Source organism: Trachemys scripta, chromosome 2, assembly GCF_013100865.1.
Source record: "Trachemys scripta elegans isolate TJP31775 chromosome 2, CAS_Tse_1.0, whole genome shotgun sequence".
NCBI classification, from domain to species: Eukaryota; Metazoa; Chordata; order Testudines; family Emydidae; genus Trachemys; species Trachemys scripta.
In genome coordinates this window covers 50072713-50095236 of record NC_048299.1, presented here as the reverse complement: position 1 = coordinate 50095236, position 22524 = coordinate 50072713, and the positions used below count along the sequence as shown (strand labels likewise).

Below are 22524 nucleotides of genomic sequence, written 5' to 3'. Positions count from 1 at the left end.
ATTTTTTCACATCCCTGAGCAATGTAGTTATACCTACCTAATTTCCTAGTGTAGACCAGGTCCTAGGCTCCGTGCTACACACATGGTAAGGGCGGTTTTTTCAATCATTTTTCAAACTGAACTTAATGAATTGAAGAAAAAAAAAAAAACATCTGTAGGGAGTGGGAAAGGTAGAGGTGTGAAGGTCATGAAGTACATTATTTATGCTTTGTCAGTAGTTTCACAATTATATCTAAGTAAGTGGGAAGCAGCTCCACTTCAACATCTAAATAAATATTAAATGTAATAAACCAATTATCGTGACCAGATATTTTTTCTCCCTCATGCATGGTCACTCTTCAAAGGAGTGTTAAAATAGGTTAACACGAATAAAAAAAGAAAAGATGAACAGTAGGAGTTGATTCTCCTTGTTCCAAGGACAATTCTTTTTTTAAGATGTACAGCAGCTCTATGTCCACAGAAAGCATTATTCACATAATAAAATCAACAAAACCATCACAAGATGGGCAAGGCATCTGGTGAATCAACTTTAAAAATGTATGGAGGAGGAAATATATGGTTTGTATTTGTTTGCCACAACAGGTTCACAGATTCAGTTTAAGACACTGTCTCCACTTCACAGGATTTTCTTCAAGGTTTATCCAACAGGATAGAAGTTAAAGATCAAATCACTGAGGCCAAGAATTGAGTCGACATGCATCAGAAATTACAATCTGTACTGAAAGCGCTCTGAGATAAAGTTGAAGATTAGCAAAATCAGAGTAGGAGGAATAACTACTGAATTACCAGTATCTCCAAAAGCACGGAAAAGGGAAACAATTAAGTCTTAAAACTAAGAGATTACAGCATAGTGAAATTGGCCATGTGGTGTGAGATACTGAATGCATCACAGAGCACAGTCTCTTAAACTTACATAATAGTAACATTCAAGGTCAACAGTGACAAAGTTTCTTAGATTCTACATGGAGAAATAACTATGAAAAATACGGAATGTGAGAGAGACAGACTTTGACTAAATTGGAGAGGCTGTAAGATCATATTTCTGCACTTTCAAGGGCAAAAATGACATCAACTGATTGGCGGGGGAAGGACAGGTCAAACAAGTTCTGTTTTCTTTTATACTCTGAGGGTTTGTCTACATGGTGTAGCAATACACACTATGAGGGTATGATTTCTAAAGAGTACTAATGAGTTGTGCATTAACTGGTCTGTGTAGACCCTGCTGGTGTGCACTAAAGGTTGCCTAGGGCACTTTAACACACAGCCAAGGATCTCAAAATGCTCTGCAAACATTAATTAAACTTAGCCTCACCCTCATGAGGCTTAGCCACATTTTTCAGATTAGGAAATTGAGGAAGAGTAAGATTAAGTGATTTGGCAAACATCTGTCACAGCTTGAAACAAAAAACAAATCTCCCAATTTTAGTCTTTTGCCTTTGCCACAAATCCATCTTTCCCTCAGATAATCAATTTTTTCACGATGGTGTTCAGGATTTACAGCTGTAATAGTCACCAGAGGGAGTGTGGAGAGCGGAATGAAAAATCTGATTCAGACTCCTCCCTGGGATTAGGAGCCACTACTCCTATGTCCTTTCATTGTTTGATTCTTTAAGCCTTAGCACATTAAAGCATTCAAAAACTAGGGTGAAATTTAAAAAAAATAAGATGATTTCAAGAGCATATGAGTCAGAAATGGAACTTTCCCTCAAGCTGAAGAAACTTTTATCTTCTTCCTATGCAAAGAGGCTCTTTGGTTTATTCATGTGGCCTCACATCCTGGCCTTGTCATTCCTACAGGATGAACTGAATTAGCCCCTTTGTCCTGAATGAGTCTTAAGTTCTTCCTAACTGCTGGAACAGGAAAGAGAAGTGTTCCTTGGATTGGAGCTCAAAATTTTGGCAACAGGTTCTGCAGGTCAAAAAACAATCCCAACATGAAGATTCTGGTATGGATAAAAACTTCTAACGATCATAAGAATTCACAGTTTAGCCCCATCAAAGGCTAGCTGGACAATATAGGGGTGGAATTTGTAAGCAAAGCATAATGGGACTCCAAAGCAGATTGCTTTAAGAAAAACTAGTCAAGCTATGTAATAAACAATGGATATGGCTAGTCTGAGATAAGGGGTGTGTACGTGTGTGGGGGGGGGGGAAGGGCTGGTTTGTTATTTTGGGTACAGGTCTGTCGCATCTTACACGCATTTAACATGCACGATTTCAGCTTTACGCGGTTGGCAAAAACAAAAAAAGAGGAAAAATTACAATTTTAATACTGTACCTGTAGTGCAGGCGATTCCGCCCGCCATTGAACTCAATGTATTTTTGACTATATGCGGTTTTCGCTTTACGTACTAACCGCGGAACAGAACCCCCGCGTAAGATGAGACAGACCTGTATATCTTTTGGGAGATGAACCATAGTTCATACACAACCTAAGGGTCGCAAACACCAAACAGCCCCAAACTTGACAGGTGAGAGACCAAAGGACTGTATTCTAGAAAAAAAAATTATACCTTTGACTGTATTTATGGACATTTTCTCAAGTTCTCTGTTAATCCTGTTATGCAGTATTGTATTATAATGAAAAATCCAATAAAAGCCTTTAATTAGAAACATGTAGGAAAACAAATCTTGAAGGATCGGAGTATGGTGGAGAATGATAAGAGAATACAGTAATGATTAATAGTAGCTCTGCTTTCAAGGAAATGACCTACAGGTTTTTTTCTTTGCCAGTAAAAAAAACTAAATTTCTGTTTATTAAAAAGCATCCAGTAATGGTTGCTTTTTTGTTAGTTTGTTTTTGGTGGGGGAGGGGGGGGTTGAGAACAGAAGCACTGAAAAGTATATTGTTAGAAAGCACAGTCTAAATCATGTTAAAGCATAAATAAAATTGTGCGAAATGGAACATATAGAGGTTCAAATTATAAATGATAAATATATAATGATATTACATAATGTTTTTGAGACATACCAAAATTTTTTAAACTATTGTTTTTATCCCCTCTGCCATGGCTGTTAAAGAAATCCATTACACTAACTGTGAAAATCACATTTTTATAAACACACACACACACACACACACACACACACACACACACTTTAATCAATTTATTACCTTTTTGATAATATAGCAGGTAATATCAAATTGATTACTTTTGCAAAGTATCCTTCAGAACTTATCTCAAGTACCAAAGTATCACTACTTCTTCTATTACCAAGTACTGTGAAGAACCAAGTTAAAATAATCTGTACAATGCAACTTTGACTGTTTCTCACTTTAAAAAAATTAAAATATAACCAAGTGTATAAAATAAACCCAAGTGACACCCCTTGACACTGAAGACCTCTGTCTCCCCTTAAGACAGGAAGTAGAAAAGGTGTAATCTTCTTCTATATTGTCTTAGAGAAACCATTGCTAGGGGGTAAAAGTCATTTATTCTTTATGGCTATTCACTGAAACTGCCAAGCAGGATGACAAATCGTGCCAACTGTGGTGGGTTAGGTGACACAAATTGACATTTCACATAGGCCAGATAACATCTGTCAAAATATAAAAATTTCTGGCTGTTACCTACTTGTGGTGAATTTTACTTTATTTGACTTGGCAACCTACAGTTTAAAGGGAAAGCTTGATCTACCATTCTTTGAAGTACACAGTTACCAGAATTATTATTTTAGGTACTTCCTCAGAAGTCAAGTAAATCACATTTTTGAGACAAAAAATTAAGTATCTAATAATCAGAGAAAACAGTTTTTACAACTATATTAGAAGATTGTCATTATTTAAATACAGGGCTAATTCATCGTACTCTAAAGGTCCCAATTTTACAGATACTAAGCTAAATAATTATTAATGTGACCTATAGGACGACAATTAAGTTGTCATTTACCGTGTTTCTGATTGGAATCTTCTTTGGTTCTGGTGGCACATCCTGTGGAACAAATTTCACCGGTTCTTTAATCTGCCTCCTTGATCTCTTGGTCCCATCTGGTAAGGTTTCCATGGCAATATCTGCTTCCATGTCACTGCTGCCTGCCTGGTCACACTCTGAACACTGCCTGGAAGTGAAAGATTTTATATGGACAACAGCAACCACAAAGCAGAAATAAAATATTTTGGTAAAAATACAACACAAAAACAAAACAATTCCACAAAAATATAAGGTAATTTTCTCAAAATAACAGATATTCAAATAGCTGCTCTTGCCAGATACATGGCCTATTTTATTTATTTATTCATGTCATTTAAGTCATTTGGGATTTAAGACTCATTGGAAGCACTCTTTCATATTTAGGAAAGATATTTCTTCTACTATTTCACCATTTGTTAATCCTACCCCCATTGATCTTGAATTTATTCATTTTTTTAGCTGCTGCAGCCTCTCATCTCTGCCAATGACACACTGTGCGGAATTTGCTCTCTGTAGGCAGCTTTTTACTGACAGACTAGCAAGAAGGGTTTCCTCTGACAATCAATAGACCATTTTAAAGATGGTGGACAATTCAATTCACACTAGATACATTTTTTTTAAAAGTCTAGAAGACATTAAAAGACAAATGAAGATGTATAGCCAGTGAAATGCATATTAGCAATTTTTTTTTTATATTCAGATGAAAAACCCCTTGTTGTATTTCCAAAACAGTATAAACTCATGGTCAGAACTTCAAAACTAAGCAATCACTAATGTATGCTATTAACAAGCTTAATGAAAGAAAATTAACAAAATGTGAAGTCATCTTCATATGTTCTCATATGCAGGACAAAATAATATATGTCATACCAAGATGTTAGGCCATAAATGCAGATGTTAACCTAACATATGGGAATGAAATTTCAGGTTTACGTGTTAATATCAGTGACATCAAATTAATTTTTAAGTCCTTTTTTTAATTATAAAATACATTATTCTATGCATTTTAAGGCAAATCTTACCTAAATCCTACCATCAGCAGCAATTTTTACATTTCCCCAAAACTGTATTTTAAATATTGGTTAATGAAATTATTATAAAATTTCCTGAAATAGTATGCCAACTATTAAATAACAAAATTTAAATTTTAAATTAACATACAAACACTGCTAATAATTTAAATGAAGTAGCAGAACTTGTTTCAGCAAGAAATAAAAATGTGTACTTTGTTATTCATTTATAAATATATTTTTATATGGTCTGAAGATAAGGAGGTGTGCTAACTTGCCGCCTATAAAAAACAGAATTTTTGCAACACAATTCCAGATTATAAAAAGTCAAATGAAATTTTCTTAAAAAAAATTAAATATTAAAAGCAAATGTTTAAAAACAAAATTTAACTATGGCATATTTACCATAAATGATCTGGATGCTTTTCTTATCATGAGGAAAGGAAATGTTACAAAGTTGAGCCTAAAATAGGTTTAACAGAAACAGCTATGCTGCTATGAATTTCAATGCAAACAAAGGCATTATTAAGTAATGTAAGCAACTGAAAAACATCAGTGCTATTGTGTTTTGAAAAGAGAATGCTGAACAATAATATATTTAATTTAATTCAAATACCAGTGCTTTTTTAAGTCAACAAAGCTGAATTACAGTAGATATGCCACACATTGTATTAAGACTCACAATGTAAAGAGACTCACATTACTCTTACTAAAACATACTATTAACAAAGGTTCCTGTTTAATTTTTGATTTACACCAGTTCCCGTATTTGGCGCAGAAGAACAGGAGTAGCTGCTCCAATATAAAGCAAACTGCTCTGATATAAAGCAAACACATGTTTTCATCGGCTTGGCGTCTCTGTTTTCTAAAACTGGAAACATCCTGAGCATTAGTCTCAAATCATTTCTGGTCACACCAAAAGACACTCCAACAGACAGCACTGTCTACTTATTAGAGCACAGGTTGATGAGTCAGAAAAAATGTGATCTAATCCTACTTGGATAAAAGCTAACTGTATGAGATAAATTGTATTTCAGTAATACATATGTATTACCAAGGAGTGTAGAAGCACAGACAAAGAAGTCGCCTTTATAAGACAGACTGAAAGAATGATCTAGCAGTTAGGCACTAGCTAGGGACTCAAAAGACGAGGGTTCAATTCCCTGCTCCATCATAGATTTCTTGTGTAACTTTTAGTCTTCCTGGGTTTCAGTTCCCCATTTGTAAAATGGGAATAATATTACTTCTCTTCCTCACAGGGGCATTGTGGGGATAAATACACTAAAGATTGTCAGGCACTCAGATGCTATGGTAACAAGGGCCAAAAAATACCTTAGATAGATTTATTAGAGACCAATTACCAAAAAAATGAGTCTTGTAACTTTTATATCCGTCAAGAACACCAAAGAGAACCTCTTGTAGTTGAGATTTTACATATGAAACTTGCAAAAAATTTACAGAGAACATCTGAGCTAACTCTGGAATTGGTGGCACAACTGCCACTGCAGTCAGAACTAGGAAAAATGCAAGTCACCCAACAAAAAAGTAGTGAAAGCTTGGTCTGAAAAGTATCAAAGAAAAAAATTCAATGCGATAAAATAGAAGCACAGTAAATTGGCTCTTAAATGCACTTAATTCCCTTGGCAGAAACATGGCCAATATGGCAAGGGAGAATACAGGACAGAGGTGGTCAGTCCAGACAGTTCAAGTGTGCCTGTTGAAGCAAAGAATCAAGAAGTTTGTCCAAGTGAAGGTAAATTACGCTTATTTCTTTGGATTTGTGATATGGAAGCTGTTCCATAGCCCTAATCACTTTGTTTGCCATTTTAATGTATCTTTTTGGATATAGAGTAACCAGAACTGCACGCAATATTCTAGATGTAGGCATACCATGGATTTATCTAGTGGCATTATGACATTTTGTTTCTTGTTATCTATCCCCTTCCTAATGGTTCATAACATTCTGTTATGTTGTTTTTTTGTTGTTGTTGTTGTTTTTTTTTTTTTTTTTTTTTTTAACTCCTGCGACATATTTAGCAGATGTTTTCAAAGAACTACTCATGATGACTCCAAGATCTTTTTTTTTGAGAGGTAACAGCTAATTTACACCCCATCACTATAAATTTGATTATTTATAAAGGGTATAAATTTGATTATTTTTTCCAACGTGCATTATTTTTTATCAATATTGACTTTTAGCCACCATTTTGTTGCACAGTCACCCAGTTTTATGAGATCTGTTTGTTATTCTTCGCATTCAGCTTTGGATCTAACTTGAGTAATTTTGTATCATTTGCAAACTTTGTGACCTCACTCTTTACCCCTTTTTTTCAGATCATTTATGAACGCGTTTAATAGCACTGGTCCTAGTACAAATTCTTGGGAGGACCCCACTATTTATCTCTCTCTACTGTGAATGCTGACCATTTATTCCTACCCTTTGTTTTCTATTTTTTAACCAGTTACTGTTCAATGAGAGGACCTTCCCTCTTATCCCATGACTGCTTACTGTACTTAAAAGCCTTTGGTCAGGGCCCTTGTCACTTTCTGAAAGTCCAAGTATACTGTATATCCATCCACCTGATCACCCTTGTCCTCGTGCTTGCTGACACTTCAAAGAATTCTAGTAGATTGGTGAGGCATGTGTTCCCTTTACAAAAGCCATATTGACTCTTCCAACATATTGTGCTTATCTGTCTGTCTGATATTTCTGTTCTTTATTATAGTTTCAACCAATTTGCCTGATACTGAAGTTAAGCTTCCCAGCCTGTAATTGCCAGGATTGCCCCAGGAGCCTTCTTTAAAAATCAGCATTACACTAGTTAACTGCCGGTCATCTGGTGGTACGGAGGCTGATTTAAGCAATAGGTTATATACTACAGTCAGTAGTTCTGAAATTTCATATCTGAGTTTCTTTAGAACTCTGGGATGAATACCATCTGGTCCTAGTGACTTATTATTGTTTAATTTATCGATCTGTTCCAAAACCTCCTCAACTGATACCTCAAATCTGAGACAGTTCCTCTGGTTTGTCACCTAAAAATAAATAAATAAATAAAATCGATAAGGTGTGGGAATCTCCCTCACATCCTCTGCAGTGAAGACAAATGCAAAATAATTCATTTAGCTTCTCCACAACAGCCTTGTCTTCCTGGGTGCTCCTTTAGTTCCTTGATTGTCCAGTGGCCCCAATGATTGTTTGGCAGGCTTCCTGCTTCTCATTTACTTGAAAACAATTTTGCTGTTGTTTTTTGTCTATTTTATTAATTGTGCTTTGAAGTCTTCTTTGGCCTACCTAATTATTCTTTTACACTTGACCTGCCAGAGTTTACGTTCTTTTCTCTTTTCCTCAGACAGATTTGATGTCCTATTTTTGAAGGATGCTTTTTTGCCTCTATTCGCCTCTTTAAGTCTGCTTTTTAGCCATGGTAGCATTTATTTGGTCTTCTTTTTTTTCTAAGGATTATTACTACATTTGACTGTATGCTTTCTTTCATAGATAGCACCACTCCCCGAACAGTGTGACCTACTCTTTCTTGTATATTTTGTACCATGTGTGACAGAACTCTTTGTGACACTTTCCTACACTTTGTACCCTGTGTGACACTGTAATAATTTTTCTATGAGGTATCATTTAAAAACTCATAATTTGCTGGTCAGTATTGTCCTGGTAAAATGTGTGCCAAATTGTATGTCAACTTATAAAATTCCAGTATATGGTGTTATTAACCCCACAACCCTGTCTAGACAGAAGTTGTCAGTCAGGTCTGTGCTTAACAAAGGAATGTGTGCTTGCCTTAATTTGCATTTAAGCAGTAAACAGAGTCATCAAACAGGAAGGGAAGATAAACAAAATTCAAACGGTTGAAAAAACAGAATATCCTTTCACACAGCCTCCTTGGCTCCTGGTTTTCTGCTGGAAATATTTTTCAAGAGGGAGACTGAAATTATAAAAAGGAGGGACAAACACCGCAAGGCACCCCTCTCTCTCTTTCTGTCCATTGCATTCACTGCATCTGAAGAGACAAAGGAAGCAGCCATTGAACTCTGGGGAAGTGGTCCTGACCTAGAGTCTGGTCAGTAAGACTGCTGAAAGCACGTGATGAGAACACTTTGCTTTGAAGCTAATGTAGTTTGTTAAGTTAGACACCAGTAAATGTTTTATCTTTATTTTTCTTGTAACTATTTCTGACTTTTATGCCTCATTACTTGTACTCACTTCAAATCTAGATCTTTGTAGTTAATAAACTTATTTTATTGTCTTATCTAATCCAGTGTCTGGGTAACTCCATTTGGTAACAAGTTGTGTGCATATTACTCCATTACAAGAATATAGGCTGAATATAATTGTACTGTCCAGGAGAGGGTGGGGCAGTACAGGATATACGTTTCTAGGGGGAAATTTGGGACTGGGTGTGTGTTGGGGACACCGGCAGCATAACTAAGGCTAGTAAGAGCCGAGTTGTGGCTGGCTGGCTGAAGCACAAATACAGACATAACTAGGAGCGCCTTACATGCTGGAGGCTGTGAGCAGTCTAGGCAGGAGGGTATAATATAATAATAATAATTAATGGAGATATCTTATCTCCTAGAGCTGGAAGGGACCTTGAAAGGTCATCGAGTCTAGCACCCTGCCTTCACTAGCAGGACCAAGTACTGATTTTGCCCCAGATCCCTAAGTGGCCCCCTCAAGGATTGAACTCACAACCCTGGGTTTAGCTGGCCAATGCTCAAACCACTGAGCTATGCATTTTTAAGGGCCCCCCGGGTCACAGGGTCGGGGTTGACACAGCCAGGGTTTTGGAACAGAGCCCAGAGCTGGAGCGCGGAGCAGCTCCAGAGCAGTGGAGCTGCAGGTTTTTGCCTGGAGCTGGAGCACAGCTCCAAAGCCCTGGACACAGTTACTCATTAGTCTGGATTGTACCTGAGTATGTCACATCTTGGTATTATCATGTCCCGCTGATTATCATTGTTCCACCAAGTTTCTGTGATGCCTATTATATCAACATCCTCATTTAATACAAGGAATTCAAGTTCACCCATCTTAGTATTGAGACTTTTAATATTTATATACAGGACCTTATAAAATTTTGCTAATATTTAGTTGTCCGCCTTCATGTGATATAATTAAATGTAATTAAATTATTTTTCACTTGAGTGTTTCTCTTCAGTGCCTACCAGTACTTTATCAACTTCTATTCCATCCTTTTGACTAGGATATAGAGTATTCCCCTTTAACAACTCCTCATTTGGTATCACAAGCCTCCTAGAAATCTTACAAAGAAAAATTAGTGACATTTTGAAAGGCTTAAAGAAAGAGGATGTTTATATGGATGACATTTTAATTTATTAGAAGTAAAAGTGGTCTCTCATGCTGGACTATGTAGAGGTCCCTATATGCAGAAGCGGGGAAAGAAAGATATGTATACAGAGAGCATTAACACCATGTGTGGAATCTACAGGGGACAAATTCACTGAAGGCATTCCTTTAATCGGAGAGGACAGTGGGTCCCCCATATTGAGTTTTTGCTGTGTTATTACACACACACACACACACACACACACACACTTATTTAAACTTTTTTAAACCATTTTTAACCTTTGTGAAAATGTAAGCTAAGGGCTCCATCCAATCCACAAAATCACTTCCACTGATGCTCATGGACAAAGACTCCAATGAAGACTAGTAGCAGATGCACAGGAAGTTGCAAGAAATCCCAAAGTAGGCAGTTATGGAATAATCCACCCTCTCAAAGTATCTTCCTAGCCCCCATTAGTTTGAGTCTGGCTTACACACTTATGTATGTGAGTTTATAGTCTTTCCTAAATTATTGACTTTTTGTTTTTAATCCTATTTTACCCTAGATGTTCTTATTATCCATATAAAATGTCCAGTCTATTTATTTCAATGCTGGTACACTCTTGGCCTCATAATATCTTTTGGCAATGAGTTTCAAAGACTAAAAAATTGCACTTTGTATGAAGAAGTACTTCCTTTTATTATTTCTAAAGCTGATGCTTTTTCAATTTCACTGAATGTTTTTTTATACGAGAAAAGGTGAAACCCCTTCCTCAGCAAGCATTAGGAAGCCATGGTAGGACTTGTCAGTCACTCAGGAAAGAAATGTCTCAAAGAAGCCAGGTTGGACCTAAGGGGAGAGGGGCCTGTTGAGCATAAGTGTTTCTCCATCTCCCCCCCCCCCACCACCACCAAATAATTGTTATTGGTGTGATTTAGGGAGCTCCCACTTACTCAAAATGTCCTCTACTTTTGTCCAGTTATTTGCTAACACACAGGGGAAAACGGAGCCCCTCCTATCATTTCTGATGAAGAAAGCAGACTCAGTACACTCCTGATCTAGGAGCATAAGGACCCCCTTACTGTCTACAAACACACTTCTTGACAACTGGGGTAGGAGAAATGCTGTTCCCCCATACTCAAAGATCAGTACTGTTTTTATTTAAACGCTGGAATCTCCATCCCTGGAGGTGGAGAGGAGGACAGAGAAGAAATTGAGAGAAAAGAGAGTTTCAGTGCATGGAAACTAGAGCCCATCTCCATAGCTCTAAAACATCTTGGTGTTTGTTTCTTATTAGCCTTGTGCAATGGACCTGCCAGATTTCTGAAGAGATTAGACTATTGAAAGTCACCAAATTCAGCTCTATGGAATTTACCCATTCAGGAAGAGAACATATTTTTGGCCACAGATAAGTGGTAATAATGTTATCGAATCTTTTAAAATTCTGCCACGGTATTTCACCTCAATGAACTGATTTGTCACAGATCTAACATTCTAGAAAACTTCCTGCAATTCATATTTCTTCACTTAATTTTGTACGACTTTATACAAAATCCCATATGAATAGTCAAAAAGTATAGAATCATCGAATCATAGAATATTAGAGTTGGAAGAGACCTCAAGATGTCATCTAGTCCAACCCCCTGCTCAAGTCAGGACCAACCCCAGCTAAATCATCCCAGTCAGGGCTTTGTCCAGCTGGCCTTAAAAACTTCTGAGAAGGGAGATTCCACTACCTCTCAATTCCAGTGCTTCACCACCCTCCTAGTGAAATAGTTTTTCCTATTACCCAACCTAGACCTTCCCCACTGCAACTTGAGACCATTGCTCCTTGTTCTGTCATCTGATACCACTGAGAACAGTCTAGCTCCTTCCTCTTTGGAACATCCCTTCAGGTAGTTGAAGGCTGCTATCAAATCCCCCCTCACTCTTCTCTTCTGCAGACTAAATAAGCCCAGTTCCCTCAACCTCTCCTTCATGTGCCCCAGCCCCCTAATCATTTTAGTTACCCACTGCTGGACTCTCTCCAATTTATCCACATTCTTTCTGTAGTGGGGGGCCCAAAACTGGACGCAATACTCCAGATGTGGCCTCACCGATGTCAAATAGAGGGGAATAATCACTACCCTCAATCTGCTGGAAATGCTCCCACTTATGCAACCCAATATACTGTTAGCCTTCTTGGCAAAAAGGGTACACTGTTGACTCATACCAAGTTTCTCATCCACTGTAATCCCCAGGTCCTTTTCTGTAGAACTGCCACTTAGCCAGTTGGTCCCGAGCCTGTAGCAGTGCATGGGATTCTTCCATCCTAAGTGCAGGACTCTGCACTTGTCTTTGTTGAACATCATCAAATTTCTTTTGGCCCAATCCTCCAATCTGTGTAGGTCACTCTGGACCCTATCCCTACCTTCCAGCGTATCTACCTCTCCCCCAAGCTTAATGTCATCCGCGAACTTGCTGAGGGGGCAATCCATCCCATCATCCAGATCATTAAGGAAGATGTTGAATAAAACCGGCCCCAAGATAGACCCTCTAGGCACTCTGCTTGATATCAGCTGCCAACTAGACATCAAGCCTCGATCACTACCTGTTGAGCCCAACGATCTAGCCAGCTTTCTATCCACCTTACAGTCCATTCATCCAATCCATATTTCTTTAACTTGCTGACAAGAATACTGTGAGAGACCATATCAAAAGCTTTGCTAAAGTCAAGATATATCACGTCCACCGCTTTCCCCATATCCACAGAGCCAATTATCTCATCATAGAAGGCAATCAGGTTGGTCAGGCATGACTTGACCTTGGGGAATCCATGTTGACTGTTCCTGATCACCTTCCTCTCCTCAGAGTGCTTCAAAATGGATTCCTTGAGGACCTGCTCCATGATTTTTCCGGGGACTGAGGTGAGGCTGACTGGTCTGTAATTCCTTGGATTCTCCTTCTTCCCTTTTTTAAAGATGGGCACTATAATTGCCTTTTTCCAATCGTCCGGGACCTCCCCCAATTGCCACAAGTTTTCAATGGCTCTGCAATCACATCAGCCAACTCCCTCAGCACCCTCAGATGCACTGCACCCGGCGCCATGGACTTGTGCACATCCAGCTTTTCTAAATAGTCCTTAACCTGTTCTTTCACCACTGAGGGCTGCTTACCTCCTCCCTATACTGTGCTGCCCCCAGTGCAGCAGTCTGGGAGCTGACCTTGAAGACCGAGGCAAAAAAAGCATTGAATACTTCCGCTTTTTCCACATCATCTGTCATTAGGTTGCCTGCCCCATTCAGTAAGGGTCCCACACTTTCCCTCACCTTCTTCTTGTTGCTAACATACCTGTAGAAACCCTTCTTGTTAGCCTTCACATCCCTTGCTAGCTGCAACTCCAATTGCGCCTTGGCCTTCCTGATTACATCCCTGCATGCTCGAGCAATATTTTTATACTCCTTCCTAGTCATCTGTCCAAGTTTCCACTTCTTGTAAGCTTCCTTTTTGTGTTTAAGTTCATCAAAGATTTCTCTGTTAAGCCAAGATGGTCGCCTGCCGTATTTGCTATTCTTTCTGCACATCGGGATGCTTTGTTCCTGCACCCTCAATAAGGCTTTTTTAAAATACAGCCAGATCTCCTGGACTCCTTCCCCCCTCATATTAGCCTCCCAGGGGATCCTGCCCATCAGTTCCCTGAGGAAGTTAAAGTCTGCTTTTCTGAAGTCTGGGATCCGTATTCTGCTGCTCTCCTTTCTTCCTTTTGTCAGGATCCTGAACTCAACCATCTCATGATGACTGCTGGCCAGGTTGCCACCCACTTCTACTTCCCCTACCAATTCTTCCCTGTTTGTGAGCAGCAGGTCAAGAGGAGCATGGCCCCTAGTTGGTTCCTCCAGCACTTGCACCAGGAAGTTGTCCCCAACATTCTTCAAAAAATTCCTGGATTGTCTGTGCACTGCTGTATTGCTCTCCCAGCAGATGTTAGGGTGATTGAAGTCCCCCATGAGAACCAGGGCCTGTGATCTGGAAACTTCTGTTAGTTGTCTGAAGAAAGCCTCGTCTACCTCATCCTCCTGGTCTGGTGGTCTATAGCAGACGCTCACCATGACACCACTCTTGTTGCTCTCGCCTCTAAACCTAACTCTCAACAGGCTTTTCTCCAGTTTCATACCGGAGTGCTAAGCAACCATACTGCTCCTTTACATACAGTGCAACTCCTCCATATTTTCTCCCCCACCTGTCCATCTTGAACAGGTTATACCAATGGTTGGCAACCCACGCGAGCCAAGTTTTGATGGCATGCTGCTGCCTGCCAGGGTCCTGGCCCCACTCAGCGCCGCTCCCCCCCCCCGCCCTCCAATCTCTCCTGTGGGGCCAGGAGGCAGAAGCTTGGTCTTGCTGGCAGCCAAGCTTCCCACTCCTCCGTTTCTTCCCCCAGCGTTGTGCTTTCCTGCCCCTCCCCTTCCCTCTCCCTGCTGTTGATCAGCTGATCGCCCGGGGGAGGGGGAGCGGAGCCAAGCCGCAGCGTGCTGGCTGCTCTGGGGAGGAGGCAGAGAAGAGGTGGGCACAGGGCCCTGGGGAAAGGGGTGGGAATGGGGCATATCCCCTCCAGCCCCCTGCTGTGAGCACCCCCATGAACCGAGCACCTGAATTCCCCTCCCCCCCACACCCAGCCTTCTGCCCTGACCCTTGAACCCCCACACACACACAGCCCTCTCTCCTGACCCCTGCACCCCTACACACACACACAGCCCTCTGCCCTGACCCCTGAACCTCCTCACACACACCCAGCCCTCTGCCCTGACCCCTGAACCCCCTCAAACACATCCAGCCCTCTGCCCTGACCCCTGCATCCCCTCACACACCTCCAGCCCCCATTCTGACTCCTGCACCCCCCACACATACCGAGACCCCCATACCCCATGCCCTGGCTCTTGCACCCGCCCACATCCCCACCCTGAGCACCAAACAGGAGCTCCTGCACACACACCCCATGTTCCCACCTACACCCCCAGTCTGGAGTCCCGGCTGCCGGCCCCTTGCCAGCCAGGGTCCCGCAGTCCCCACTCAGCCCGCTGCTGAACTAGGTGAACAGAACCCCAGGCCGGCAGCGGGCTGAGTAGGCTGGTAGCATAAGATCAGAATTTAATTTAATTTTAAATGAAGCTTCTTAAACATTTTGAAAACCTCGTTTACTTTACATACAACAATAGTTTAATTATATAATATAGACTTAGAGAGAGAGAGAGACCTTCTAAAAAAACGTTAAAATGTATTACCGGCACGCGAAACCTTAAGTTAAAGTGAATAAGTGAAGATTCAGCACACCACTTCTGAAAGGTTGCCGACCCCTGGTTTATACCCATCCATGACAGTGCTCCAGTCACGTGAGTTATCCCATCAAGTCTCTGTTATTCCAATCACATAATAGTTCCTTGACTGTGCCAGGACTTCCAATTCTTCCTGCTTGTTTCCCAGGCTTCTTACGTTCATGGACAGGCACCTAAGATAACTAGCCAATTGCCCTACTTTCTCAGTATGAATCACCCTGTTGCACCCTCCTTGTATTTCCCCCTGGTATCCCACTTCTCCACTTACCTCAGGGCTTACGACTCCGTCCCCCAGTGAACCTAGTTTAAAGCCCTCCTCACTAGCTAGCAAGCCTGCCTGCCAAAATGCTCTTCCCTCTCTTCATTAGGTGGATCCCATGTCTTCCTAGCAATCCTTCTGCCTGGAACAACATCCTATGGTCGAAGAGCCAAAGCCCTCTCTCCAACGCCACTTGCGTAACCACGTATTTACTTCCACAATTTGATGGGTCCCTACCTGGGCCTTTTCCTTCAATAGGGAGGATGGACAAGAACAAGACTTGCACCTCCAACTCCTTTATCCTTCTTCCCAGAGCCACATAAGTCTGCAGTGGCCTGCTCAAGGTCATTCTTGGTAGTATCATTGGTGCCCACGCGGAGAAGTAGGAAGGGATAGCGGTCCTAGGGCTTGATCAGTCTGGCAGACAGTCCGTCACATCCTGAATTCTAGCTCCAGGCAAGCAGCACACTTCTTGAGATTCCTGATCTGGACAGCAGATGGATGATTCTGTTCCCCTTAGGAGGGAGTCGCCAACCACCACCACCACCACCCGTCTCCTCCTCTTGGGAGTGGTGGTCATGGAACCCCCATCCCTAGAACAATGCATCCCAGGCCTTCCAGTTGATGGGGTCTCCTTCTGATCCCTTCCCTCAGATGACTCTTCCAAACCATTCTCCGCCCTAGTACCCGTGCAGAGAGCCTGAAAACGTTTTTTACCTCTATCTGCATTGGGGGTACATGGGTTCTCCTCTTTCTTCTTCTGGAGGTCACATGCTGCCAATTTTCTTCCACGTTCTGCACTGCCCTCTCTGATTCTACAGCATGATGTGCCTGCATTTTCAAATGCTGACTTCTGTCCAGAAAGTCTTCATTTTCTCTGAGGCAACACAGGGTTGATACTTGGGTCTCTAGTCCTTTAACCTTCTCTTCCAATATGGAGACCAGCTTGCACTTCGTACGGACGAAGTCGCTTCTATCCTCTGGGAAATAGACAAACATGGCACATCCCGTGTAGATCACAACAGCTGATCGCTCACTGTTCATACTGTCTTCCTTCTAAGAGACTCTTCAGATGTTGTATTTACTGCTCACAGAAGCCTGAAAAGCAAAAGTTCTGTGGGAACTCCTCACCAGGTGAACTCCCAGGCAAACTCCCTCTGTTTGCTTCTCCTCTGTTCACAGCTCACTCGGTTCGCAACTGGCTGCTTTGTGAAGTGTATACTGTCCTTGTGTAATAAAATTATATACATTTTATCCAATATGACCAAATCATTTTAAGGGTTAATGAAATAACATTTTAAACAAAAGATATATTAAAAACAGCAGGGAAAAACTTTTGTTGAACTTTGCACTTAGAACAGGGGTCTGTTTTATACGGTGTCTAATAATCGGAGTATACCAAGGCAAAGCCAAAGATGAAAAGAACACAATCAATACACCTAAATTTCTCTACTATAATCTTATCCTCTAGACTATGCCTGAGCTAATTAAAAGTGAAAGCTAAATTTGTGATCAGCAGTGTAGCTGAAGCATGAAATTCACAGCAAAGACACTTTGAAATATAAAAGCATTGCTATCTACCTAACCTACTCTACCTGAATACCCACTAAGAAGTATAGTTAATGTCCTTCTGAACTGATGGCTTTTAATGACCTTTTCAACTTGGTTAAAAAGCAGATCACAACTAGAGATGTCTTGTACATATGCTATGGCAGCAACAACAACAATCAAATATAATTATTTAGATTATCCATTCTGCAAAGTCAACCACAGTTTAAGAAGGTACAACGGACTACACAGGAATGATCTAGCAAGTAGAGTAGCAAGCCTAAACTAATGCTCAAAAGAATTAATTTTTAAATGGTGGTTGGACCCTCTTTGAGTTTTGCATCTTTTAAAGGAAATCTCTATTTAATAATTAATTTATATGGTCAAAACAGGATTTTAACTGAGAGGTAAAAACCTCACCAACAAGAAACACTAAATTACTGAAGACCCAGTGTTTATTTTAGAAAAAAAATCAGAAAGAACTATATACGAAGGGTAAGGAAAAGTTGAAACTCAATTTTCATCAAGTGAACTATTAAAAAAAACCTACTTTTAGAAATGGTTATTTTCATATTCCAATTTGATGCATTAGGGCTCTCTGCTAGGAGGTTCTAAGCCCTTCCTTGAGGAAGTTGTAACATTAGCCTTTCTGCTAGAGAGATGAGTAAAGACCATTTTCTCATAATTAGATTTTTCAAAACATTTTACAACATGTAGAATGCTTACAAACACACACACACACACACACACACACACTAATTTTATGTTGCGTCAGTTGACTCTGGCTCACAGGACTCAGGCTGCAGGGTTAAAATAGCAGCATAGACATTCAGCATGGGCTGGAGCCTGGCCTCCAAAGCCCACCTCACTTGCTGGGTTTCAGAGCCTGGCCTCCCGCCTGCGCAGGAACAGCTATACTGCTATTTTTAACCTTGATACCCAAGCCCCACAAGCCTGAATCAACGGACCCAAGCTCTCAGACTCAGCGCTATTATAGGTTTTTCTTTGCATTGTAGACATACCCATAGGGGCTAAGCGATGTGTGTTTGGAGGCATCGATCCATGTACATATATAGTTATAATAAAACATCACTCAAGAAAATCGAAATCCATTCATTTTCTAATCAAAACACTATTCTGATTCTTTTGACGTTATTACTACAACACTAATTTTTCAAAAAAAAAAAAATTCCCTATATTTATTCTAAAGATGTGAAATTATTCTTTTTTGCTTCCTCCACTGAAATATTCCTACATTTCAAATTAAACTGACCTCAAAAACTGTATATATTGAATAGAGGTTACTCCATAATTTAGAAAAGCTGTCAAAGATTATGACCAGGTGATGAAACATTATCAAAGACTAGATTAATTTGAGAAATAACTTTTCCCACAAATTCAACTAGATGTTCCAATGCACACTGCCCCCAATACAAGTACTTAAACTGCACTTTACATTAAGTTTGTAATCTAATCACACTTATTTGTATTTTAACAGAGAATTATTTAGCTTGAATTATCTATTTACACATTACAGATTAACAATCAAGAACTGTCTTCAATGAGCATGAGTTTAGCAAATCTCTATAAATAAAATTCATATTTCAGAGACGTAGCCTATAGTGCCTCACCTGATAAGTTGAGTGAAATGTCAATATTGTAATTGAGCATAACCCAATTCCCCTACCCTTCCATGAAAACATAAGTGATGAAAGTAAAGTCAGAATAAAGACAGATCTTAACTACATAACTTAATTTTTAACAGTAATAATGACTAGGGAAAGAAACTTGAAATCAAGATAGTCTAGTTTAAGCAGTATTTGGCAATGCCTAAATACTCAAAATTTACAACCCTTTTCACATTTAAGTTTTACTTGGAGTGCATGGAAATGGCAGAAGATAACTAACTAACAATATTCTTACTTACCAATAACTGTTTTTAGTCTTCCTTGGCATTCTTGTAAGAGGAGGGTCCAGACAGCCGAGATGATAATGTAGTTTACAGGTATCACACAGTAAGAGCAGGTGTTGATCATGGTTCTTCTTACAAATTCCACAACTTTGAATAAATGCAGCCAAATAAAGCATTAAAATTACATTTGAGATGGTAAAGCATATACTATACAGTACCATATTTCTTGGTGACAATAAAAAGTGCAAGTACACAAATATATATTAATGACATCATACAGTTTTCACAGTATTCATTTAAAATTAGCTACATGATTACTTTTGAAAATGTTTATGACTAAGCACCTTTTAAAACTAGGTGATATCTCATCTTCTAACATTTTCTTTAAATTTCATATTCAAGTACTGTAGAACTGCAGTTACCCTTCTGATGCTCGAATCAGGATATCCCAGGATATCATCAAGCACCAGTGCAAAACACAATACATGCGGGGGCGGGCGGGCGGGGGAGGGAGAGAAGATCACCACACTGGGACAAAGAATATTATTGGCTGGCTAAGTAGAATATTATTACTACTATTAATCGTTTATCTATTTCAATAACATTGAAAGACAGGAGTGCAGTCTCATCATGCTGGATAATGTACAAACACAGAATAAATCAGAGTTCACTTTTTAAATTGGCCTACTGTACCAATATTGGCATTCTAGTTTAGTAGTCTCAAAAAGATCAATTTTGTACTTATTAATCACATAATGAAAAGAAAGAAAGAAAGAAAGCTGTTCAAAAGCAGCTTGCTGACCCATCAACTTAAAGAGTAAATATCCTCAAATGGCAAATATTTTTAACACTATACTGCTGAATACATAATATTGTTCATACCAAAATCCTCACAACAGTATAGACTACTAAATTCAAAGGACAATAGCATGGATTTAAAATTTCCACATTACAGATGCAACCGATTCCGATATTTCAGATGTAGAAGCCATTTTCTTTTAAAGCACTGCTGTCTATTAACAGAGAAAGCCCTGCCAATGTGTGTGCCAAAATAAAGAAATGACTCAGCTTCTTAGCTTGGAGATAAACATAACTCTAATGGCAACCAATAGTAAGTAAGATGTGGGGGAGGCATTTTCTTCAATTTTTGTGTAAATAAACACTTCAATTATAAATATTTATCAACACTCTCCATACTATATCATGCCTAGTCTACCAAGACTGCATTACTTGCCTATAGAGTACTGCTGGAAGCGTAGACGTCTTTTGTGTTCCTCCTTCCTTTTTACTTGGTTTCCTCTCCTTGGGTGCTCGTAAAATTGCTGGTATGTTCAATTTCTATTGGATTTGAAGAAATGTAGTTTATATAAGTTTTTTGGGGAAGAATCTAAGTATACCATTCCCATTTGCCACTCCACGGACAGTTAAATTTCGTCAACCTCAGGATATTACTATTATGAGGGGAAAACTGCTTTCTAAACTACTTTACAGGAAAGAGCAACTACAGTATTTATTTTGTCTCAAAACAAATTTTGTTTTTCACAGAATTACAGTCACATTTTTCAATGTAAAACTAAAACAAAAAAATGCAAACACTAAAGTCCTGGCTTTTAACTTTCCCCCGCAACCTTTAGGAAAGAAAGAAAGAAAGAAAGAAAGAAAGAAAGAAAACCCATTACACCTTAACAAAAGAATATTGAAGCAGTTTATTTTCCTCAGCCTCCCTGTTATACTGGTGCTCCATAGGTTAATTAGAAAAATTATCTTATTGGACCAAACTCTCCACAAAGCAAACGAGATTCTCTTCGGGTTTCTACTAATCTGCAGTATGCAAGCTTCTCAGACAGCAACCATCTATCAAAGTCATTTCTTGGCGGCCCTGTGGGCCTGCATCTGTTCAACCAACTGGAAAAAAGTGTCATGCAAGCTGTGCAAATGAATTTTACTTCTACTTTCTATTTTTTTTTTTAATTCATTAATGTTTGCACTGGGAAATACGTTTGTGAACTATTTTTAAAACTATTTTTAAAAGGTAAAATCTTGTTCCAGACCGACCAAGTTCTACTTGAGATACTCTCTAAAAGATATTTCTGTACAAGACAAGTAGGCAAAAAAAAAAAAAAAAATGCAGCCAGCTTGGTGTGGGTAACCAATATGATTAAACCATAAGCATTACTGCAGACAGCATGGGTAAATTTCATTTTAAGTACAGTAATACAAACACAGAAGTACCAAAGGCCATCACAAAAATCTGTGACACAGGACCTAATTAGGTGATGTCTTTTTATTCTCATCCTCTTAAAATACTGACAATATTTATTCTGCACAATTCCCAAAAGCACCTTTATAATTAGTATGGCATGTCAATGTTCAATACATTACATCTTGAAAAAGACTGCTGTCTTCCTTGTGTGCCTGCCAGGTGTGAGCCTTTTAGGGGGGTATGGGGGATATTACATAAAAGACCAATGAAATGACTCACTATTTCAGAAACACAGCCATCTACATGCTGCCAGATACAGTTTTCCATGTGAAAAAGAACACATGTACTGAACAAGTGTTCTCAATCTTTAAAAACATGACTGGAAATAGTTTCATGTTCTCTTCTGATGGATAAATGACACATTGCCATATTACATATATGGGGTTTCATGAACATGATCCATGTATCTGTTTACCTTTTCTCTTAATTCAATGAATTTATGAGCATACTGAAGCATGAAATATACCTCCTTCCTTGCAATGGACAACATGGTCATTGGTAGCATGAAGAAATAATCAAACGTTCCCATATCACTGATATAATATACTCACTATTTCTAAGAAAGGGTACATCTTTTTATCTGCATAATTTAAAAAACACTGTTGAAAGTGATGTGTGGTTTTAGGGATGTACAGTTTATAAAATGGTCATAAACAGTCAATACAAACCCAACGAACCATTCTACAGTATTTGAAACCTACAACTGCTAAAGAAAAGGTGGAGGGGAATACGGTGGGATTAACTCATGCTTCAGGTTTAGTTTCATCACAAATGACAGGTCAATCAGTTACAGCAAATGAAAGAATTTTGCAAACAAGATAGCTATTATAACAACAAAATTAAGCTACAGGTTCCCAGTAGGTTGCTTGCAGAGCTTTAGATATATTTCAATCAGAAATCATTAACCCCAGAGTATGCAAACGTGACAGATACAAAATAACAAAACCTATTCTCTGAAAATCATGTGCACCTGTGTGGTGCAAAAGGGGGGGGGGGGGGGGGAGAGAAA

The 22524-nt window shown here is 39.3% G+C and overlaps 1 protein-coding gene across 1 annotated transcript in view; it reads right to left on the bottom strand.

The window, feature by feature from the left end:
• PHF14 (PHD finger protein 14) overlaps positions 1-22524 on the bottom strand; it is a gene marked incomplete in the record, with an annotated part of 270722 nt that overhangs the window by 181319 nt on the left and 66879 nt on the right. Inside the window, 3 exon segments of the mRNA XM_034760532.1 lie at positions 3891-4059; positions 19268-19399; positions 20487-20590. Of these exon segments, the coding sequence (XP_034616423.1) occupies positions 3891-4059; positions 19268-19399; positions 20487-20590 (405 nt within the window).